The sequence below is a fragment of the Coregonus lavaretus genome (genome assembly GCF_964263955.1).
Source record: "Coregonus lavaretus genome assembly, chromosome: 14".
Lineage (NCBI taxonomy): Eukaryota > Metazoa > Chordata > Actinopteri > Salmoniformes > Salmonidae > Coregonus > Coregonus lavaretus.
The window spans coordinates 20,105,360-20,130,483 of record NC_140001.1 but is presented as its reverse complement, the minus strand read 5'-3'; the positions used below and the strand labels follow the sequence as shown (position 1 = coordinate 20,130,483).

Sequence of the window (25,124 nt, the reverse complement as noted above, 5' to 3'; positions counted from 1 at the left end):
TTAGACTTGTGTGTGGTTGCACTTACAGTTGACCGGGGCAGCTCTAGCAGACATTTTATTAATTTACTTGTTGGAAAGGTGGCATCCTATGACAGTGCTACGTTGAAAGTCACTGAGCTCTTCAGTAAGGCCATTCTACTGCTAATGTTTGTCTATGGAGATTGCATGGCTGTGTGCTCAATTTTATACACCTGTCAGCAACGGGTGTGGCTGAAATAGCCGAATCCACTAATTTGAAGGGGTGTCCACATACCTCTGTATATATAGTGTATATGCTATACCCAGAGGGAGGAATGAGAGGGGTGGGGGGGCTGAAATTACCATGGGTGAATGCCCCCTTCAAGTCCCCACGCTATAGTCAAAGCTAAGACATGGGTACAGCGAGTGACAAGTCCCCTTATTCACATCAGCATTTATAGACCGAGGTATTCAGATTTGTGAATGGGAGAGATATATTCTAAGGATGACCTGTCAGTTGATTTATCATTGATTGTTATCCATCCCCTTTAGTAGGCTGTTACTAGTCAGACAGAAATACAAACAAATATCAATAATCTTCAAATATTGTATTGAAGACATGCTCCGGAACTTTGGTGACTACTAAGTATTTTTAAACCTCCCGCTTTGAGCTGGATGTGTCAATGTGTAGTTCATATATGCATAATCTATGAGCAGAATTACTGTTTTACCTTAATTAGCCATGAAATCCCTAGTTTGAAAGCGACTGTTTTTCTGAAAAATGTGGTATTTTCCCTACATTTTCCCCAACATGCGCCAACCCCCTAGCAATTCAAGCTGAGGAGTATTTCTGTCTGTAATAAAGCCCTTTTGTGGAGAAAAACTAATTTTAATTGGCTGGGTCTGGCTCCCCAGACGGGCGGGCCTGGCTGCCAAGTGGGTGGGCCTATGCACTCCCAGACCCACCCATTGCTGCACCCCTGCCCAGCCATAGATTAGAGCCTAATGAATTTATTTCAATTGACTGATTTCCTTATATGAACTGTAACTCAGTAAAATCTTTGAAATTGTTGCATTTATATTTTTGTTCAGTATAATTTATGGAAGAAATAGAGGTGTTACACAGAGGTGTTACATAGAGGTGTTACAAAGAAATAGACTTCACCAAAGTACAATATGCAAGAAAATTATGCTTGACTAGTTCACCCTGCACTGTCCTGTCTGAACAAGAGGCCCAGTTGAATTACAAAACTGGCAAGCTCCTTTACCCAAGGTCGTGGCTGTTGTTTCCCAAAATAGCTGAGTGCAGCTGCGTCCCAAGTGCAACACATTGTACGCTGTTATCTTTAGACACATAAACGGTGTTCGAATACTCATACTAACCTCACTAACATTACTATTTGTGACGTAAATTGAGTATGTAGTATGCTTATTGGTCATAGTATGGATATAGTTAGTATGCCAAACGTTCCCGGATGTCGTACTAACTTCGCCAAAATACGAAGTATACAAGCAGTGGACACTATTTCCATGCTTTTAGGGCCCATAATGCAATTCTTCAGGAAATGGGCATGGCTTCACAACATTTTCAGATTTCAAGAAAATGGCAGGAAATACGCAGCCAAAGTCCGACGAGAGCGTATACTATTTAATTGCTTTAACTAATTATGACAAATGTTAAGAAAATGTTGAGCAATGTAATAAAGTAATGACTTTTCAAATAAGTTACGTTGGCTGACAATTTGTTAGCTACGCTATCCTTACGAACCGCAGCATGTACCGCTATGTTAGCTAGCTACCTAACGTTATTTGGCTACTAATACATCGAACTTGCCAGTATATTAACTATATGTCATTTTTTGTTTAGCTTAGTGGTATAGTCGTTGTGTGTTCTCAATGGTCATTGTTAATTCACTCTGGCTATCTACTCCGATTTCAGAGCACTCTCGTCTGGGTGTGCCAGAGCGCAGAATAACTGATTAATTCACGAACGGGCGCTCAACACTCTTTGAATATGGCTGGTGTCAGTAAACGTCGGCAAAAAAGCATAATTAAATTGTTGCCAGCAGCACAGTTGCAGTCACCAACGCTCTGGATAACATAACTGCCTAACCAGCTCTGCTAGGGCGAGTAAAATGGTCAGTGTGGTGTTCTCACATTTGTGTCTGGAAGTAGTTAGCTTGGGTGCTTGACTGCCGTTGTGAGGTCAGAACGCTCGGATCAACCCTACTCCTCCGCCAGAGCGTGCAGTGTGTGCTCCGAGAGTGAAATGCTCAGAATTTACGAACGGACAATCTGACAACCGCTCTGAATTTACGAACGACCAGAACACACTCCAGATTGAATTTTACGAACACACCCGAAGTCGTAAAATGTCTAGCTAGTAATTTGTCTAGCAAGAGGTTGCATAGCAACAGCATCAACTTCCGGTAGACAGGCGAAGCACTAGTACGCTCAACTGAAAGGATACCGTTCGTTTACAGTATACTAAAATGAACTAATAGTATGTAGTATACAGTATGTTAGTATGGGTATTCGAACACAGCTATAGATTCAAGCTTTATTCTTAAAGATGTGTCAAAATGGAGGCTGTGGATTTGTTTAAAGTCAGAGGGCCAGAGAGAGTTAAACTTCTTATCTGGCTGAAACCTTCTGGTACATGTGTTCTTTTGGTTCTGGATTCATCAGGCAACTCTCACAATATCGTCACCGGAAAGGTGTTCCTCACAGGAGATAAATCAGTTAAACTAAAAACTACTTTGGGATTATTTACAGAAACAAATCGCTAACTAAACGAGGAATAACACAGATTGGATAAATTGAATCCTTTTAACTGTAGGCGATGAAAGCAGAGTAGTTTTGATACATGAAGAGTAATTATCTCACCTAAAAATAGATATAATGCATGACAAACAGAACAGAATAATTAACTATAACTGGCGAACTTTAGTACAGTAGTTAGATGAGTGAGAAGTCCTGGTCATTGTGGTAGAGCTTAGTGTACCAGAGTTGGCCCTGCGTTGATATTCTCCTCGTCCTCACAGCACTAGCCTATCCTCACCGCCCTCCTGGATGACCTGGCCAATGGAGGCTTGGCTCTGGGCCCTCAGGAAGCACTGGCGCTTGCACTCCATCAGCTGTTCCAGGTCGTGCCACATCTTCACCTGCTTCATGTTCGGCCCATGGCTTTCCCTCACACTCTTCTGCTGCTCACGCAACTTCTGTTGTTGTCCAAAGGGAAAGACTAAGAATTAATATGTCAGCCCAACATGCATACAGTGTATGATCAGCATTGTTAAATGGCCTTTTTCATTATAAGTTGCAAGGCAAGCCATGACATCCTTTTATAAATGAACGAGAAGCTTGACCAACCAAATACCTATTACTTAGAGGAATTAGCATCTAGCCTATTCATAACCCTAAAAAAGAAGTAGCTTGTCACGAATGTGACAGGGGTGGTAGAATGGCGCCGGAAGGGATGGCTGCCGTTTTATAGACTCTTAACCAACCGTGCTATTTTGTTAGATTTTTCGCATTGTTTGTAACTTATTTTGTACATAATGTTGCTGCTACCGTCTCTTATGACCGAAAAGAGCTTCTGGACATCAGAACAGCGATTACTCACCTTGAACTGGACAAATCATTTTTCTTTAATGAGTTGGATGAGAGGGATTTGCTTCAGACACCTGACAGGGCCTTCATCCCCGTCATTCTCAGTAGAAAGAAAAGGAGATATCGCGGAAGGAGATATCGCGGAAGGAGATTGGGGTGCCTGGTAAGGAGCCGGCGACAAGTGGCTAATCTGCCTTTGCCATCGATATTATTGGCCAACGTACAATCGCTTGATAATAAAGTGGACGAACTACAAGCACGTATATCTTACCAACGGGACATTAAAAACTATAATATCTTATGTTTCACCGAGTGGTGGCTGAACGACGACATGAATAACATACAGCTGGCGGGTTATACACTGTATCGGCAGGATAGAACAGCAGCCTCTGGTAAGACAAGGGGTGGTGGTCTATGTATATTTGTAAACAACAGCTGGTGCACGATATCTAAGGAAGTCTCTAGGTTTTGCTCGCCTGATGTAGAGTATCTCATGATAAGCAGTAGACCACACTATCTACCAAGAGAGTTTTCATCTATATTCTTCGTAGCTGTCTATTTACCACCACAAACCGATGCTGGCACTAAGACCGCACTCAATGAACTGTATACGGCCATAAGCAAACAGGAAAACACTCATCCAGAGGCAGCGCTCCTAGTGGCCGGGGAATTTAATTTCTACCAGCATGTCACATGTGCAACCAGAGGAAAAAAACTCTAGACCACCTTTACTCCACACACAGAGACGCGTACAAAACTCTCCCTCGCCCTCCATTTGGAAAATATGACCATAATTCTATCCTCCTGATTCCTGCTTACAAGCAAAAACTAAAGCAGGAAGCACCAGTGACTCGGTCAATAAAAAAGTGGTCAGATGAAGCAGATGCTAAGTTACAGGACTGTTTTGCTAGCACAGACTGGAATATGTTCCGGGATTCTTCCGATGGCATTGAGGAGTACACCACATCAGTCACTGGCTTCATCAGTAAGTGCATCGATGACGTCGTCCCCACAGTGACTGTACGTACATACCCCAACCAGAAGCCATGGATTACAGGCAACATCCGCACTGAGCTAAAGGGTAGAGCTGCCGCTTTCAAGGAGCGGGACTCTAACCCGGAAGCTTATAAGAAATCCCGCTATGCCCTCCGACGAACCATCAAACAGGCAAAGCGTCAATACAGGACTAAGATCAAATCGTACTACACCGGCTCCGATGCTCGTCGGATGTGGCAGGGCTTGCAAACTATTACAGACTACAAAGGGAAGCACAGCCGCGAGCTGCCCAGTGACACGAACCTACCAGACAAGCTAAATTACTTATATGCTCGCTTCGAGGAAAGTAACACTATTCTTTCTTAAAATTGCATTGTTGGTTAAGGGCTTGTAAGTAAGCATTTCACTGTAAGGTCTACTACAGCTGTTGTATTCGGCGCATGTGACAAATAAAATGTGATTTGATTTTTGGAGAAATGTACAGTACCAATCAAATGTTTGGACACACCTACTCATTCAAGGGTTTTTCTTTATTTTTACTATTTTCTACATTGTAGAATAATAGTGAAGACATCAAAACTATGAAATAACACACATGGAATCATGTAGTAACCAAAGAAGTGTTAAACAAATCAAAATATATTTTATATTTGAGATTCTTCAAAGTAACCACCCTTTGCCTTGATGACAGCTTTGCACACTCTTGGCATTTTCTCAACCAGCTTCATGAGGTAGTCACCTGGAATGCATTTCAATTAACAGGTGTGCCTTGTTAAAAGTTAATTAGTGGAATTTCTTTCCTTCTTAATGCGTTTGAGCCAATCAGTTGTGTTGTGACATGGTAGGGGTGGTATACAGAAGACAGCCCTATTTAGTAAAAGACCAAGTCCATATTATGGCAAGAACAGCTCAAATAAGCAAAGAGAAACGACAGTCCATCATTACTTTAAGACATGAATGTCAGTAAATTCGGAACATTTCAAGAACTTTGAACGTTTCTTCAAGTGCAGTCGCAAAAACCATCAAGCGCTATGATGAAACTGGGTCTCATGAGGACCGCCACAGGAAAGGAAGACCCAGTTACCTCTGCTGCAGAGGATAAGTTCATTAAGAGTTACCAGCCTCAGAAATTGCAACTCAAATAAATGCTTCACAGAGTTCAAGTAACAGACACAACATCAACTGTTCAGAGGAGACTGTGTGAATCAGGCCTTCATGGTCAAATTGCTGCAAAGAAACCACTACTAAAAGGACACCAATTAGAAGAAGAGACTTGCTTGGGCCAAGAAACACGAGCAATGGACATTAGACCGGTGGAAATCTGTCCTTTGGTCTGATGAATCCAAATTTGCCGCTGTGTCTTTGTGAGACGCAGGGTAGGTGAACAGATTATCTCTGCATGTGTGGTTCCCACTGTGAAGCATGGAGGAGGTGGTGTGATGGTGCTTTGCTGGTGACACTGTCAGTGATTTATTTAGAATTCAAGGCACACTTAATCAGCATGACTACCACAGCATTCTGCAGCAATTCGCCATCCCATCTGGTTTGCGCTTAGAGGGACTATCATTTGTTTTTCAACAGGACAATGACCCAACACACCTCCAGGCTGTGTAAGGGCTATTTGACCAAGAAGGAGAGTGATGGAGTGCTGCATCAGATGACCTGGCCTCCACAATCACCTGACCTCAACCAAATTGAAATGGTTTGGGATGAGTTGGAAGGAAAAGCAGCCAACAAGTGCTCAGCATATATGGGAACTCCTTCAAGACTGTTGGAAAAGCATTCCAGGTGAAGCTGGTTGAGAGAATGCCAAGAGTGTGCAAAACTGTCATCAAGGCAAAGGGTGTCTACTTTGAAGAATCTCAAATATAAAACATATTTTGATTTGTTTAACACTTTTTTGGTTACTACATGATTCCATGTGTTATTTCATAGTTTTGATGTTATTCTACAATGTAGAAAATAGTAAAAATAAAGAAAAACCCTTGAATGAGTAGGTGTGTCCAAACATTTGACTGGTACTGTAGATGAGTGTAGATGAGGTCTAGGACAGAGCTAGGGTAGAGAGAAATCAGCATGCAACCCTCCAGCTGCTCCACAGTGATGAGAGGATGGACATCTTGTTATACAAGCTGCACCTATACTGGTGTGCAGTGGCGGTCGGTGCCGTTTAAGACAAAGGGAGGGGGAAAAATATTATGGGCCTTATTTCTATTACAGCATATTATGTAAGTCTATGGAAGGGGATGAGAACCATGAGCCTCCTAGGTTTTGTATTGAAGTCAAGGTACACAGAGGAGGACGGAAGCTAGCTTCCCTCCGGCTACACCATGGTGCTACCCTAGAGAGTGCTGTTGAGGCTACTGTAGATCTTCATAAAAAACTGTGTGTTTTAATCAATTATTTTTGAAGTGAATATATTTAGTATAGTTTTATCTAAAAAGGATGAGTTTAATGTTTCACAATTTTTATTTGTATGAAATTCACTGAGGAGGTTGGTCCTCCCCTGAGGAGCCTCCACTGCTGGTCTGCTGCAGCAGCACGTCTACATTACAGCTCGTTTACTTGGCCAAGTGGTTTTGCAGGAATGCAGCTGAGCCCCTCTGCCATACCCTTTCTCCTCTCTGGCCACATTCTTATCAGGGTGAGGAAGGAAGGAACCCAAAGTATGGCCCCCGTGTTTGCAGGGGATCCATTTCAGATACCAGTGCAGCACAGGATTGGCACTGTGCCTGCACCCTGACAAAGCACCTCTCTGCTCACCTTGCCCAGGGACTCCTGCTCTGCAATGTTCTTCATGTACTGCTCCCTGTGAAACAGCCAGAGGGTCAGAGTTCATGTGAGCTTATTCACTTTTGCAAGCTCAATGCTGCTATTATGACATCACTGTGAGTTATACAAGGGAAAGTCTACCTGGTAGTTGAATAACACAACATAGCAAACATCCATAACATATTTTATTAAACCAGTATTATAGTTACATATTTTTCTATAGCAAAGCAATACTTCTGGACACACTTGGAAATGCATAGCTATAGTATTAAGACCTATGAGGGTGAATCTACTAACAGACTGCTGTAATTGTGTCCTTTGAGGTATAGGGGGAGGTGGGTGGCAACAGTAGTATATGCACACGTTGTGTTGTAATATTAGCATATGCACCTGGTGACTGCGGTAATAGAAGTCCTAAGCAGCTGGCAGACTCACCTGATGGTCTTCCTCCTCTCTTGCGGATCAGGGGACACGTAGGCCTTCATCTCCTCTGCTGCTCGCTGCATTTGCATCTCAATGATCTGTGAAGAGAGAGAGAGATGGGCAGAGAGAGAGAGAGAGCTCTGGTTTACGGTCACAGCACAGAACAGGTGTCGGGGGAGAGGTTGTTTGCTACCTGAACCCCTTACCTCTTTCATGCAGTTGATGTAGTGGTATCGGTTTTCCTCCTGAGCCATCTCCTCCCTCAGAGCTCTCACCTCCTGCAATGGAAGTGTTGAATGAAAACATGTGACCATAGGAAACTGAAGCATCAGGCCTGAAGCGTCAGACGCTTGTTGCCATGGCAGTACTGAACTGTTCCTTGTGCAGAGTACATTCCAATTATGTAAATAGAGAAGATTTGATATGTGGTGATATGCTGATATGTTGGGTGTGTTAGTAGATAGGCCAGGTGTCTACACATAGCATTCATATTGTACCTGCTCCAGTTTGGATCGGTTACTCTCCAGCCCTGCAGCACAGCTGTCATACTGGGCCTTCTTTTCCTCATACTCTTGAGTTAGCTCCTGTCATGAAATAAATACCCATTCACAGATACATGAACACAAAGAAATACCCATTCACAGATACATGAACACAAAGAAATACCCATTCACAGATACATGAACACAAAGAAATACCCATTCACAGATACATGAACACAAAGAAATACCCATTCACAGATACATGAACACAAAGAAATACCCATTCACAGATACATACCCATACATGGGACATTTCTACAGCATTTAAAAAGACAGAGTACAATTACAACACTTTTCACCATTATAGTATGTTATGTATGCAAAAGTTATAGTTTCCCCAACCCATTTCATATCATTATCAGATCAAAGCCCATGTATTTGCACCATTTTACTTAAGCCTAAACTCTAGCTGAGTATATTAATATATTTCTGACGTAACTTTTCATCATTAGTAAATGTTAGCTAGTATGATGGTCAACCAACTCAGGGAACACATGCTGGAAAATCTGATCCCCAGCTTAAGCTGAGAGATGTGAGGGGCTTTCCCTGTCGTACAGTATACATATAGACTATGTGTAAATTATTGTTAATGGACTCCACAAAAATCCTGCATGAAGTCAACAGTAGCTGGCTGAGGCCTCAAGGGTTTCCTCCCTTCGTTTGTCAAATCCCTTGGCCTCATGTCATGCTTTGTAACGCTTTGTAATCTGTGGTTATACATTTGGCTAATTAGATTTACATTTCAGTCATTTAGCAGCAACTTACAGTTAGTGAGTACATACATTTTCATACTTTTTCATACTGGCCCCCCGTGGGAATCGAACCCACAACCCTGGCGTTGCAAACGCCATGCTCTACCAACTGAGCTACACGGGACCTAATTCTATAGACACAGCTCTGTGTAATGACGCAATTTGAAGATGAAACTGCAGACAAAGTTTTATAGCGTGTGACGTTCACCTGACACTGCTGTCTCAAAGGCCTCAGTTCCTTTATGATCGGAGCAAGGGCAGACTTTTTCTCCACTATCGTCGAGTTCAGTTTCTTCACCTGAAAAAAAAGCATCACATATTTCAACCCATCTGCCAACATCCTGATTTGGTGGTAAAAGTAATCCACAGAAATGTCAGTTAAAGATAACTATGACCATAATAACATATAATAATCATTATGTCACCTGTGTTGTACACAAGCAGGGGCCTTACAGGGTGTGCATTCAGAGGCCAAACAGGAGGTGAGTGAAAGTCTACTTTATGGCTACAGCCAGGAATGTTTGAATCATTGGCAGCAGCACAAGTGTGCAAGCTGCCAGCTTTAACCACAAGCCCTGACTACCCTTTAAATCATTTCAAAAACATATTGGACTGGGGCCTAATCGGCTGCAACTGGTTCTATTTGAACTTCAATGCAATGGGATGACATATTGATAAAGCAGAGTGATTTGGTGATCCAACCTGGCTTAAAACTCAGCAATTACTCTTCCTTTCCCCACAAAAGGACAGATTAAGTATGCACGAGTGGTATTTCAAAAGGTATCAAGTCACTAAATCAATGCGAATAAATCAATGACAACCAAACAGGACTAGGACGGTTCTGGTAAAACAAATTGTGCTGTGTTTGTGTAGCGCATTAGAAGGGGCATCTGAATGCAATGAGCATGATCCTGTGACTGAGTATGGGTGGTCTGGAGTGGGTAAAGATCTGTCACTGTGGTAAAGTGACATGCTACTCAGACAGTGGCTCCGATCCCCTGATATAGTCACCATTTCTGACATGTCGTCCAGCGAGCGCCCCTTCATCTCGTCCAGTTCACTCTTGATGGCTGACACTCTCTCCAGTTCCTCCTGAGTGTCACTGTACCCAGAGATCCCCTTCTGTGCCTCCATGGATTGCTACACGGACCACAATAAGAGCATGAGAGGGCATATGGGGTGACACATCAGTAACTACACAAAATATGAAAGCCTTGTAATACAGCAGCATAAAATGATGAGATTGTGTCCAGTGTTATAATCCTGAGGCAAATGTCAGTGTAGGGACTGGACCTGGCAAGAGTTCGCTAGAAACACCTGGCACTTGAGCAATGTAGTCCACACCCACATGAGCTGCAAGGCAGTAAGATATTTTAATGAGTGTAATCAGTAAATACAAGTTAATAATTTGCAATGAGTAAACCTCCATGTACTGTATACAGTGGCTCACCTGACTTAATTGTTAATGATTTGTTTGCACCATGTCAACAAACGTAAGCCTATAGCTATGACTTGTATAGCCCTTACTGTCGGGCAGACTGTATCGGAACATGAGGTCTGATACCAACAGACTACAAGCCATCAGACTGCTGAACACTTGAACTAGACTGATCACCTGCACTGACTCTCCGCACCTTAGCACACATGCACACACCCACACATCTATTCATGCTACACACACACACACGTCACAACTGCACAATTTAAACACTTACCCCCAATCCCCTCTTCCCTGATACATGTGTAAATATTGTTCTATAAATTGTGCCTTCCTGTGTAATACTTATGCTAAAATGTACTATTCTATTCTACTGCCATTGACTTTATGTTTGTACTCATATATTTTCTTATTGTGGTTGCATTGTCGAGAAGGAACCTGCAAGTAAGCATTTTGTTGGACGGTGTTTACCATGTGTATCCTGTACATACGACTAATAAAACTTGGAACAGTGACTGAGTTACTCCCTCCCTGTCTGGGAGGATATATAGTAGCATGGAGCCTAGTCCTGAACTGACCCATAGCGCCTGTGCTCTAAGCACTGTGAAGGGTTGTGTCCACAAAAACAGGCAGGGGTCAGCTCAACACCTGGGAGTAGAGGCCACTTTGTTCTCCAAGAATAGAAGATTACATGCGGTTGAGATAGCAGCACGTGTGTATATGAGGAGTGAGAAATCTGTGATCTATGAAAATTAACACAATTTCCTTCCCATGTAGCACCCATCCCTCTCCTGCAGATCTGTTCAAACACTGATAAAGACAATGTAAATTACATTCTAATATTTGGTTCTGATATGAACAGTTCACAGTGGCAGGCAGGGCTTCTAGCGAGTTTTGGGTTATACAGTAGGCTATAACCAACATTGTTGCAGCAAATGGTTCATAGTTCTATGTGGGAGGGGTAACAGTTGGACTGGGGTGACTGGGTGGGTGAGTAATGGGAACAGGAATGCAGGTGGCGAGAGGAGACGGGGCTCAGACACTAACAGCCATGGTACGAGGGGGAAATACATCCACTGATAAAGAAATGCCAGCGTCAGACACAGAGAGAGGAGCAGATGCAGCAGCCGAGCCCTCACTGTGTCAGCCAGGCTGTCAGCAAGTCAGGAGCTGGGAGGGCACCGAGGTGTGAAGTCATTTCCAGGAAGGTTATGTCACGTCACTGTTAATGCACGTTGCATGATCAAGGGCAGGATGGAAAGGTATGTGTCCCACTATACACGTAGATTGGCTTCTATGCGGTATGGAGGGGAGCAGGTAGGGTGTTAGGGTGGATTGCTGCTTTGGTGCATAGTTACCAGTTGCTGTTGGCCGACCTCGTGCCTCTGTTTTAGGATCTCCTCTGTCCGCTGCAGGACCCCATACTCAGCTCTCAGCTCGGTGATCTCCTGCCGCTTCTTCTTGAACACTGTCCCCTTGCTGCGCAGTTTCCCGACAAAACGTTTAAACTGGGAGGAATCGAGAGAGACTATTGTCATGAAAGATATGCTGCGAGAAAGGGAATGATAGACAGAAATGACAATAACATTTAATTTATTTGTTTGAAAACAAACAGTAAATACACAAGGGAAACCACATCTTGAAGCAAGGTCATCCTCTTCAGTTTCTACCGAGACAGACATGACCCATGTCTGAGAGAGTGAGTTGGGGAGTGTGAAAGAGAGAGAGAGTTACTGTAATGTGGCTTAGTATCCAGCAGTGATGGAACCATGTAAAATGCTCTTGGAGAAGACAAATGCTAGGAGGCGAGGCAGTGCCGGGGGTCGAGGTGCCTCAGGGACATATCTGTGACCTGAAACAGTAACCTGATCCTCAGGCACACAGCCAGACAGAGGGAGCAAACATCTTCTTCATCTGGAAAACATACCAACCGTTGGCCCACTGGAAGCGGCACTCAACCCGCCCTCCCCCTTTCTCTGTAGGGATACAATGAGACTCCTGTGCATGTCAACATTTATTCCTTCTGGAGAATCTCAGAAATCACAGAAAATGTCCTGTAAGTCACTTGGGGCATGCACGGATTGTGCGCAAGAATGTATGGTTTGTTTTATTTCGGGACATCAAGGGCAGACAAGGTTGAGAGGGAATTAGCAGCCAGAATAAGGCTGCGTAGCATTCCCTCGTCACATACAATATGTCCCCAAAACAACAGCTGCTAAATTAGCCAGCACAACTTTGACAGGTTTGAACTATTTATCATGACACTGTGTCAGACACACACACACTCAGGACAGGAGGATAGTTCTTGAAAATGCAGCACATTGGGATAGTTAAGCAATAAGGCCCGAGGGGGTGTGGTATATTGTTCTTATGCACAACGCAACGTGGAGTGCCTGGATACAGCCCTTAGCCGTGGTATATTGGCCATTTACCACAAACCCCTGAGGTGCCTTATTGTTATTATATACTAGTTACCAACGTAATTAGAACAGTAAAAAGTAATTTCTTGCCATACCCATGGTCTGATATACCATGGCTTTCAGACAATCAGCATTCAGCGTTCGAACCACCCAGTTTATAATAGATAATGAAACATTATGCACATACAGTATATGCACTGTGCATATTTATAAATAGCAGTATCCTACTATATGTGAAATCCATTTTGGCAGGGTGAATAGCTTTTCCAGACTGAGCAAACACATCTGTTATTTATGTTGGGGGAATTTGGGGTGTAAGTGAACAGAGAGCAGTATGAACACCTGCTCTTTCCATGACAGACTGACCAGGTGAATCCAGGTGAATGCTATGATCCCTTATTGATGTCACTTGTTAAATCCACTTCAATCAGGGTTGATGAAGGGGAGGAGAGAGGTTAAAGAAGGATGTTTAAGCCTTGAGACAATTGAGACAGGAATTGTGCATGTGTGCTCAGAGGGTGAATGGGTAAGACAAAAGATTTTAGTGCTTTTGAACAGAGTATAGTAGTAGGTGCCAGGCGCACCGGTTTGTGTCAGAACTGCAACGCTGCTGGGTGGTTTTTCATGCTCAACAGTTAAAAAAAAAAAAGTGTATCAAGGATGGTCCACCACCCAAAGGATATCCAGCCAACTTGACACAACTGTGGGAAGCATTGGGAGTCAACATGGGCCAGCATCCCTGTGGAACGCTTTCGACACCTTGTAGAGTCCATGCTCTGATGAATTGAGGCTGTTCTGATGGAACACTAGAAACATGGTGGACTAGTTTGTAGTGGGTGTAAAAGCAAGCTAACTGAGGATGAGCAGTTGCTGGGTGACATGTGATGACACGTAAGCAGCATAATGGAAAATACCTCTGATATGGTGCTCATTTCCACCATGACCAATGGACCCCAGGAGAGACTGATAAGCCCAGTGTGACTAGACCCTTTCCGTTTACCATAAATCCCCTGACTCCCCCTCCCTCTTTTTCTCACCTACTGTTACCATACTGAGAAGAAGTCAGGTTTAGAGTTTCCTTTCACATCAAACACACTCACTCATTATCCAGAGGAGCAGATGAAACCACCCACATTGAACAGCGCATGGAGGAGAGCAAGGAGAAAGTGGATGCTATTTCAGACATGCAGTTCCTGTGCTTCACCAGCCTGTCCAGCTGTCAGCGCAATGTTTTCACTGAGTGTGGAACGCCTGCCCAGAAACCACTCAGACATGAACATATGGGTGCAGTACATGCCCTATCCATCAGCTACCACCAACTATATAGACCTGTTAATGGCCAAAGGTTGCTCTGCAAACAGGAACAGGCTTAGTCTGAGATGTGAAGAGTGGTTGTTCTCTTGATCCTTGATTTTACAGAGCCAGGCACAGGGTGTGTTGACACACAGGACTGATGGCTCCTGGCACCGTGTTGCAGAGGCAAAAAGGCATTCAAATTTGAGAGTCCTCTCTCTGCCAATGGTTTATAGTGATCTAACCAAACATGGCATCAAAGCATGCATGGCTCTCGACCTTCGCCTCTCCGAAGTCCGTAGGGGAGTTGCAGCGATGGGACGACTGTAACTACCAATTGGACATCATGAAAAAGGGGTAAAAAAAATCTCTGTTTTCTTTGCGGTAACACAGCCTCCATAGATGTCAAAGTTAGTTGAAGGATTTACATTGAAATGGTTTATGTGTTTTGCTGAATTCATTTAGAATATTTACACAAGAGATAAAAAAAAATACATTTCAGACAGTTTGTTCAATACTGTCCTGGTTCCGGGTAGTCCCTGTTGTGGTCTATTTTTAACCTTGCATGGGAATGTGGGAGAGTGAGGGGAACAGGGATAAGTAGCATTAGCCTGTGAGCCCCACTATGTTTACATAAGAGCAGAAATAGCGTCTCATGTTCACTGGGGTGCACAACTACCGCACGTCACCCTTATCAACAAAGTTTATGTGTCGGAGTAGACGTAAGCAAACAGTAGAATGTTTAATCAATCTACCCCTAAAGATGGAAAATATATTATCTCTGATGCAGTTTGCTTTATCTTCTGAGAAAGTTTGGATAGTGATGTTCAGTTTTGAGTGGTGGGCAATTGTACAACGTTACAAGTGATTACTGAGCAGATTGTATATAGGGGTAGCAGTCTTTCTGCTGCAAAATTCAATACATCACTCGACAAAAAAAAAGGTATCTGACCCTATTCCACAGACATTGACTGGTGAGGAAGAAGATTACTATTGATGTGGATGATGATGTTCAGACAAGAGTATTGAGCTGTGAGAGGCGGTTAGTTACTGTAATGTTACCTCGTCTCCCCGGATGACTTCGTCTCCGTCCTGGTCTCGTGCCTGGCTGTTCTTCTGGTTCAGCTCTCTGTCTAGTGCAGCTAGCTCCTCCCGCGCCTCATGCAGCTCCTCCGCCTTCGCCTCCTTCTTACGAGTTATAATAGACGCCTGAAGAGCCACACCAGTCATATTACAGATACAGTCAATACAGACACAACCAGTATATATATATATATATATATATATATATAAAACGCAGCAAAAAAAGAAACGTCCTCTCACTGTCAACCGCGTTTATTTTCAGCAAACTTAACATGTGTAAATATTTGTATGAACATAACAAGATTCAACAACTGTGACAAACTGAACAAGTTCCACAGACATGTGACTAACAGAAATTGAATAATGTGTCCCTGTGAAAATCAAAAGTAACAGTCAGTATCTGGTGTGGCCACCAGCTGCATTAAGTACTGCAGTGCATCTCCTCCTCATGGACTGCACCAGATTAGCCAGTTCTTGCTGTGAGATGTTACCCCACTCTTCCACCAAGGCACCTGCAAGTTCCCGGACATTTCTGGGTGAATGGCCCTAGCCCTCACCCTCCGATCCAACAGGTCCCAGACGTGCTCAATGGGATTGAGATCCGGGCTCTTCGCTGGCCATGGCAGAACACTGACATTCCTGTCTTGCAGTAAATCACGCACAGAACGAGCAGTATGGCTGGTGGCATTGTCATGCTGGAGGGTCATGTCAGGATGAGCCTGCAGGAAGGTTACCACATGAGGGAGGAGGATGTCTTCCCTGTAACGCACAGCGTTGAGATTGCCTGCAATGACAACAAGCTCAGTCCGATGATGCTGTGACACACCGTCTCAGACCATGACGGACCCTCCACCTACAAATCGATCCCGCTCCAGAGTACAGGCCTCGGTGTAATGCTCATTCCTTCGACGATAAACGCGAATCCGACCATCACATTTTACATTTTAGCAGACGCTCTTATCCAGAGCGACTTACAGTTAGTGAGTGCATAATAAAAAAAATTATACTGGCCCCCCGTGGGAATCGAACCCACAACCCTGGCGTTGCAAACGCCATGCTCTACCAACTGAGCTACATCACCCCTGGTGAGACAAAACCGCGACTCGTCAGTGAAGAACACTTTTTGCCAGTCCTGTCTGGTCCAGCGACGGTGGGTTTCTGCCCATAGGCGACGTTGTTGCCGGTGATGTCTGGTGAGGACCTGCCTTACAACAGGCCTACAAGCCCTCAGTCCAGCCTCTCTCAGCCTATTGCGGACAGTCTGAGCACTGATGGAGGGATTGTGCGTTCCTGGTGTAACTCGGGCAGTTGTTGTTGCCATCCTGTACCTGTCCCACAGGTGTGATGTTCAGATGTACCGATTCTGTGCAGATCCACTGCGAGGACGATCAGCAGTCCATCCTGTCTCCCTGTAGCGATGTCTTAGGCGTCTCACAATACGGACATTGCAATTTATTGCCCTAGCCACATCTGCAGTCCTCATGCCTCCTTGCACCATGCCTAAGGCACGTTCACGCAGATGAGCAGGGACCCTGGGCATCTTTCCTTTGGTGTTTTTCAGAGTCAGTTGAAAGGCCTCTTTAGTGTCCTAAGTTTTCATAACTGTGACCTTAATTGCCTACCGTCTGTAAGCTGTTAGTATCTTAACGACCGTTCCACAGGTGCATGTTCATTAATTGTTTATGGTTCATTGAACAAGCATGGGAAACAGTGTTTAAACCCTTTACAATTAAGATCTGTGAAGTTATTTGGATTTTTACTAATTATCATTGAAAGACAGGGTCCTGAAAAAGGGACGTTTCTTTTTTTGCTGAGATATATATATATATATATATATACACACACAGCTGTGGAAAAAATTAAGAGACCACTGCACATTTTTCTTAAATCAGCATCTCTACATGTATGACAGCCATTCCATTTCAGTGTCTGTTGAATTCCAACACAGGCACACCTCATTCTACTGAATTAGGTACTGATTAGCTGATCACATTAACCAAATCTTATTTAACGAGGTAAAGTATAAATACCACTGCTGTGGTCATCACTATCCTCTTGCAATAGGACCAGCTGGATGGCAAAAACAGTGCTAATAGTACCTCAAAAGTAATATTAATAAAAAAAGAACTATTGACCATACCAAAAGAGTTGAAAAGGAACGTTTTGAGTGAGGAAAAGAAGGGGTCAATTCTGGCTTTACTGGCAGAGGGATACAGTGAGTGTCAGGTTGCTTACATCCTTAAAATTTCGTGCAAAAGCCCTTCATCAATGAGAAGCAAAGAAGAGCCAGGCTGAGGTTTGCAAAAGACCATAAGGATTGGACCGTAGAGGACTGGAGTAAGGTCATCTTCTCTGATGAGTCCAATTTTCAGCTTTGCCCAACACCTGGTCGTCTAATGGTTAGACGGAGACCTGGAGAGGCCTACAAGCCACAGTGTCTCACACCCCAGGATCGGTGATGATCTGGGGTGCTTCAGCAAGGCTGGAATCGGGCAGATTTGTCTTAGTGAAGGACGCATGAATCAAGCCACGTACAAGGTTGTCCTGGAAGAAAACTTGCTTCCTTTTGCTCTGACATTGTTCCCCAACTCTGAGGATTGGTTTTTCCAGCAGGACAACGCGCCATGCCACACAGCCAAGTCAATCAAGGTGTGGATGGAGGACCACCAGATCAAGACCCTTTCATGACCAGCCCAATCTCCAGACCTGAACCCCAGATCTGGAATGTGATCAAGAGGAAGATACATGGTCACAAGCCATCAAACAAAGCCGAGCTGCCTGAAGCCGAGCTGCCTGAATTTTTGCGCCAGGAGTGGCATAAAGTCACCCAACATCAATGTGAAAGACTGGTGGAGAGCATGCCATGACGGATGAAAGCTGTGATGAAAATCAGGATTATTCCACCAAATATTGATTTCTGAACTCTTCCTAAGTTAAAACATTACTATTGTGTTGTTTAAAAATGAACATGAACGTATTTTCTTTGCATTATTCGAGGTCTGACAACACTGCATCTTTTTAGTTATTTTGACCAGTTGTCATTTTCTGCAAATAAATGCTCTAAATGACAATATTTTTATTTGGAATTTGGGAGAAATGTTGTCAGTAGATTATAGAATAAAACAAAAATGTTATTTTTACCCAAACACATACCTATAAATAGTAAAACCAGAGAAACTGATAATTTTGCAGTGGTCTCTTAATTTTTTTCCGCAGCTGTATATACACAGTACCAGTCAAAAGTTTGGACACACCTACTAATTCCAGGGTTTTTCTTTATTTTTACTATTTTCTACATTGTAGAATAATAGGGAAGATATCAAAACTATGAAATAACACATATGGAATCATGTAGTAACCCAAAAAGTGTGAAACAAATCAAAATATATTTTAGATCTTAGATTCTTCAAAGTAGCCACCCTTTGCATTGATGACAGCTTTGCACACTCTTGGCATTCTCTCAACCAGCTTCACCTGGAATGCTTTTCCAACAGTCTTGAAGGAGTTCCTACATATGCTGAGCACTTGTTGGCTGCTTTTCCTTCACTCTGCAGTCTGACTCATCCCAAACCATCTCAATTGGGTTGAGGTCAGGTGATTGTGGAGGCCAGGCCATCTGATGTAGCACTCCATCACTCTCCTTCTTGGTCAAATAGCCCTTACACAGTCTGGAGATGTGTTGGGTCATTGTCCTGTTGAAAAACAAATGATAATCCCACTAAGCGCAAACTAGATGGGATGGCGTATCGCTGCGGTAGTCATGCTGTTTAAGTGTGCCTTGAATTCTAAATAAATCACTGACTGTCACCAGCAAAGCACCCCCACACCATCACAACCCCTCCTCCATGCTTCACGGTGGGAACCACACATGCAGAGATCATCCATTCACCTACTCTGCGTCTCACAAAGACAAGGCGGTTGTAAACAAAAATCTCAAATTTGGACTCATCAGACCAAAGGACAGATTTCCACCGGTCTAATGTCCATTGCTCGTGTTTCTTGGCCAAAGCAAGTCTCTTCTTCTTATTGGTGTCCTTTAGTAGTGGTTTCTTTGCAGCAATTCGAACATGAAGGCCTGATTCACGCAGTCTTTTCTGAACAGTTGATGTTGAGATGTGTCTGTTACTTGAACTCTGTGAAGCATTTATTTAGGCTGCAATTTCTGAGTCTGGTAACTCTAATGAACTTATCCTCTGCAGCAGAGGTAACTCTGGTTCTTCCTTTCCTGTGGCGGTCCTCATGAGAGCCAGTTTCATCATAGCGCTTGATGGTTTTTGTGACTGCACTTGAAGAAACTTTCAAAGTTCTTGACATTTTCCGGATTGACTGACCTTCCAGTCTTAATGTAATGATGGACTGTCGTTTCTCTTTGCTTATTTGAGCTGTTCTTGCCATAATATGGACTTGGTCTTTTACCAAATAGGGCTATCTTCTGAATACCACCCCTACCTTGTCACAACAAAACTGATTGGCTCAAACGCATTAAGAAGGAAATAAATTCCACAAATTAACAAGGCACACCTGTTAATTGAAATGCATTCCAGATGACTACCTCATGAAGCTGGTAGAGAGAATGCCAAGAGTGTGCAAAGCTGTCATCAAGGCAAAGGGTGGCTACTTTGAAGAATCTCAAATATAAGATATATTGATTTTGAACACTTTTTTGGTTACTACATGATTCCATATGTGTTATTTCATAGTTTTGATGTCTTCACTATTATTCTACAATGTAGAAAATAGTTTAAAAAACAAAGAAAAACCCTGGAATGAGTAGGTGTGTCCAAACTTTTGACTGGTACTGTATATATATCAATTTATTCTAATTCGCACAAAATAACCAAGCAGAACCTGCACACATTTCACAGGTATAGAAGAGTTCAGGAGATAAGGCTATCGCAACAGTGTGTCTACCACAAACCACAGCTAGGAAATCTTTGGTTAATATAGTATGTTGCCAAACCAGAGCAGTTGATCCTCTATTATCTGCCTCACTATAGCAAAAGAGACAACAACAACAAAACAAAGTATTCAAATATCAACATGATAACATTAATAAATCTGTTGATGATAAATAAAGTTGCCTCACTTCATCAGACAACATCAATCATCCACACAAGTTCAAAGAGCCAGCAAACGCTTAACCACACACAAACAGCCAGCTCATACAAATTCATATAACTGACAAGGAACCGTCTGATTTAGTATCAATGATAGAGAATGGCATTCTGAAATTGACACAAAATTCATCCTACATAATTGCTGGTGTTATGTCATATAATAACGCTACTGTATCTCTAAAGAATGTGATAATAGAAAATATGAAACAAATCACCTGTTGCCTGAAAAGAGACAGTTTATCATCCATGGGGTCGTTTCGCATCATTCTTTTCTCAATCAGCAGGTTTATTTCAATGTTGTTTTCTCGAATCTGGACAAAGTGGGGAACAGTCAGACTTAAACTTTCAATTTGTCATAAACAATCTTTTTGGCTATTGTCAGCCATTCTTGTTGTAATACGTGTGAACCAAATTTACCAAACTTGCAAGGCTCTATAGCTTAATTGCCCAGGTAGGTAGAGATATCTCACCTTGTCCTCTAGTTCCCCAAGCTCAGCTTGGCCCATGGCCGGCTCAGACACCACTTTCTGCAGGTACTGCACCATCCGCCTCTTACTCTCCAGCTCCTTGGGCAGTTTGTCAGACACCATGTAGGAGTTGAACTTGATCTCCTCTTCAAGCCTCTTCATTAAGCCTGAGACCGTGACAGAGAGAAAGCTTGTTCTTACACCTTTGATCAGGATACCTCATTCTTTGAAACACAATGAGGCACACCTGCTCATAGAAGAAAAGGAGGGTGATATGCACATCCTAAACGTGAGACACCTGTTCATCATTATAATTTAAATTAGACAAGATCAAGAGCGTATGCAAAACACTGTCTAAATTAACCGACTCAAGGTCATGTAACCTCAACATAGATCGTGCTCTTACATGCTGCTGTTTAGCTCTGATGCAGGAGTAGGCCTATACGAGACCAAAAACCTTTACAAAATAGTCACATTAGGAAATGTTTTAATATGTGGTATTTTGAGTCATTGAATTGTCAAATGCTTTGTTGGTGTGCCATCCACCAAGGTCTCATGTCTGTCTTTCTTTGCTTAGGTCATTTTTGAAACTGTAAATGTGTAAATCTCCTGTGTGATTGTAAAAAGGCTACCAGTAGATGAGGACAAAAAACGAGGAAAGTCCACATATGGTGAGCTCTAATGGAGCACATCAAAGATCAGCATGATTACAGGGCCTTAATACATGTGAATCAATTAACAGAGATTCTGCCTTATCTGCTGTGTCCTTGACCTTTCAACCAGCTGTGGCGTTGAGGGTGATGCAGAACATGCCTACTCACTCTCTGGCTTGGCATCTGCTGCTGCCTGACGCAGGTCCTTCAGCTGCTGCTGAGATCTCTGCAGTCTCTGTTCTGCCTGGAAAAGCTGGACATATGCAAATGACAACACACACTTATCAGCATCTAAACCAACATCATGCTTATAAATCTACTTGTAGGTGAATTTGGAATATCTAATTGACAACAATCTCTGATAATATGTAGACCTTTACCCAAAAGTCTTCATCACTTATTTGTACTCTGTATGCAGTAACGTTGATCATATGGGTAACAAAGCCTGTAAATTGGAAAGTTAGACAAAACAGGATTTAAACTAGACTAAGAAAAGTCAATTCATTACTTGGTTCTTCTGCTCTTGCTTCTGCTGAGCCAGTGACTCTTCTCTCTCCTTTTCCACCCGTAGTTGTCTGGCCAGTTCCAGCATCCGCTGGTGGTTGGACACTGACTCCACCTGGTGGACACATAAGAAACTGTGATACTGTGCCAGCATCTGAGATTGAGTTTCACTGCACACGACCGCCAGGAGCCACTGCCACGGACTCAAGTTTCCCCTTCTGGCATGGCTTAAAAGTATGACCCACTAAATTATCACTCCATTACCCATCTGCCCTGTAAAAGGGTGAAGCATTGAGCCTGTCAGATGCCTGCCTAGTCTCATTACCACGAGGAATCTGTTGGCGTGTATGAGAGGTCATGTTTTCATTACTCTGTGAATCCCTGTGAGTTCCAGGCATTATGACAGGGTGGGCTTCCTCAAACAGACTGCCTGCCTTACCCTCTTCTTCAGCCGCTCCACTCGCTTGATCAGCTGGTCCTTCTCCTCCTCCATAGCACCAATGTCCTGAGGTTAGGGAAAAGTTTGTGTTTTACATTTTACATTTTAGTCATTTAGCAGACGCTCTTATCCAGAGCGACTTACAGTTAGTGAGTACATACATTTTTCATACTGGCCCCCCGTGGGAATCGAATCCACAACCCTGGCGTTGCAAGCACCATGCTCTACCAACTGAGCTACAGGAGGGCTGTGTCTAGCACTGTGTGTGCACATATCCCCATCTATGGCTTAACTTAAGAGATTTCCATATGATACCTATTGATGAGTGGAAAACATAAAATGTTAAGGACTTGTTTGCTCCCGTTTTTACCTTTCTGATCTCTGCAGTGGAAAAGCCAGAGCTTTTCAGTTGCTCACACTCCTTGTGGTAGGTCTTGAATCCTTCCACTAATTCTTCATACTACAAAAACAACAGATCAAACACTATGAAACTATGAATGACATGTCTCAGTTATGCATCACATAGCATCTGTCTGACCCACAGTGACCTTTAAATAATAAAATAATGGTTTTAATCATGGCATCATAGTGTGATCTCTTTAGTCTAGCAAGAGGAGGAGCCATGATCCCATGTTAAATGTTATGCTGCATTCATAACCAAGTGGGAAGGTGGTATTTACCACAAATGACTAGGAAAAATCCACTTGAACATGCCTCCAACTGGCAATCTATTAATATGTTTTTTGAACACTATAATTTGTTTACAAGCATGATAGCTGTACTTTTAGTTTATGGTTGATGCAGCTTTTTGGCCATGAGCCAATACGTGTTTCTGAATGAGTTCAAAACACGTGAATGCATCAACTTCCCACTTGGTTATGAATGCAGCATTATGCTTGCACCTTGAAGTCAATGGGCAAATTGTTTTGCCATGCAAAATGAACTTGCCCAATGTTAAACAAACCTGGTGATAGGTGTCAGTGATGACATCATCCTGCAGGAACTCAGAAGGCACCTCCAGCTTAACCAGGAAGCGAGCCAAGTAAGCTCTCTTCTTCAGCTCTGTGATCCTCTGCAGCAGCCAGTGAAGGATAGGGTGTATCACAGGCTTACTGCCAGTCACCAGGCCCTGTCTGAAACTGCTCCTGTATTAAAAGAGAGAGGACAGTGAGAAGTAAACACTCTGTGTTCTAATGCTGAAATCTGCTTTGATTTATGTAAATTACTTACATCAGAAGAATACTTACGGATCAGACACATTCCCAGGTGGTTTGTATTTCAACATCCCCAGCAAAGTGAACATTCTCTTTGCTGTCTGATCAGGCATTTCTTCACGGATATCAATAGTTTGCTGAAATAAATAAAATATGATTTACAAGTTATTCACACATTTCACACACACTTTCGGTGACTGGTAAACACAATAGTAGTGGGGCTCCAAATGGGGCAGGTGTCATCATCAAGATAATACAATTTTAGGCATAATATAAACTGGGACAACTATATACATCATTGGACAACTCGTGATCAAGTATGAGGTTGTTGTGTACATTGAAAAACATAATTTGTCTCACCTTAGGGTCTATTTCGGCCAGAACATCGTTGAGAATTTGCAGCAGTTGCATTGGCTCCAGTGAGTCAAAGGTGATCAGGTTAAAGTTTTTCTTGAAGGGGTCTTTATTCAGGTACTCAACAATAAATTTAAGTTGCTCGCTCATCTTGAAATCAACTGGTCAGCTAATGTTATTGCGAGGTAAATAACTTTAGCTGCAAGCTAGTCAAGAGGAGTAGCTAGCAAAAAGTAAGAATCAACCTTAGCATTAGCTTGCTAGCTATTTACTAGCCTAGCTACCGTTACTTTACGAGGTGGATAGCTTGAAGCATAGCTAGCTACACGCTAACAAGCCAGTTCGTATGCACAACGTGGCCAGCTGGCTTGTCCCTTTGTTTATTTCGAGGAAAACTCGTTTTAAACCGGAAAGACAACGTTTACAGTCACAAGGCAATCCGTCTTGGAAACCAGACACAAACGTCCTCGAGCTGGTTGCTAACAGGAAGTATTTCGGCTTGTTCAAGAGGGTCAGCCTGCAGTTGGTACATGCCTGTGGAATTTGCTGCGCAAGATTCTGCCACCAGCACGTGCACAACACAGTCCACAAGCAGAGTTGCACGCGGGTTCCTGTCTGTCTGGATATCTCTTTTGTACCAGTAGATGGAGACAAATATCGATATTTCAGGCGGTTTGTAGCCTGCCTACCGCAATACAACATTTCTGTTTTTAATCATACAAAATGGCAATAGATTAGTCTACATTATTACTTACATAATATAGATAGACCATATAATCATATTTTCCAGAGTTGTTTTGCAGCTTGGCTTTATATTTTGTTTTCTTGACGTGCCTGTGTCTTTAAAACCGGACACATCAAAGTCCCTCCCTCTCTTTTCAGCACCAACTCAATAAAGAAAATGACCAAAACACACAGTAACCGTAACCAGTGTGCGATCCGACGAGGTGTATCACATGTCTTGTGGATTTAAGTTTAACGAGAGAACATTCAAACTAACTTTCAATCGGGTGCGGAATAACGAATTACCGGTAACATGAAAAACAGGAATTACACTGGAAATGTTTAATTGTTCTTGGACTTTCAC

The 25,124-nt window shown here is 42.9% G+C and overlaps 1 protein-coding gene across 1 annotated transcript; it reads right to left on the bottom strand.

The window, feature by feature from the left end:
• Positions 1-2,773: 2,773 nt before the first annotated feature.
• On the bottom strand, positions 2,774-24,528 carry ift81 (intraflagellar transport 81 homolog). Its single transcript, XM_084176313.1, has 18 exons — positions 24,044-24,528; positions 23,717-23,820; positions 23,434-23,614; positions 22,840-22,929; positions 22,470-22,535; positions 22,035-22,145; positions 21,695-21,779; positions 20,877-21,040; positions 20,622-20,717; positions 15,269-15,415; positions 11,852-12,001; positions 10,067-10,195; positions 9,264-9,353; positions 8,259-8,345; positions 7,968-8,039; positions 7,774-7,859; positions 7,330-7,375; positions 2,774-3,179 (listed from the first exon to the last, which is right to left on the bottom strand). Exons 1-18 carry the CDS (start codon positions 24,185-24,187, stop codon positions 2,997-2,999), a joined length of 2,031 nt encoding a protein of 676 aa, XP_084032439.1. The 5' UTR covers positions 24,188-24,528; the 3' UTR covers positions 2,774-2,996.
• Between the last annotated feature and the right edge of the window lie 596 nt (positions 24,529-25,124).

Bases quoted from the DNA above. Each gene is read 5' to 3' on its own strand.
- ift81 (XM_084176313.1), bottom strand. From the start codon at position 24,187: ATGAGCGAGCAACTTAAATTTATTGTTGAGTACCTGAATAAAGACCCC. The intron at 9,354-10,066 runs GTGACTATATCA...CTTTTTTTTCAG, and splicing joins TGGACGACATGTCAGAAATG to GTGAAGAAACTGAACTCGAC. The intron at 7,376-7,773 runs GTGAGTCTGCCA...GCTGTTTCACAG, and splicing joins GAGAGGAGGAAGACCATCAG to GGAGCAGTACATGAAGAACA.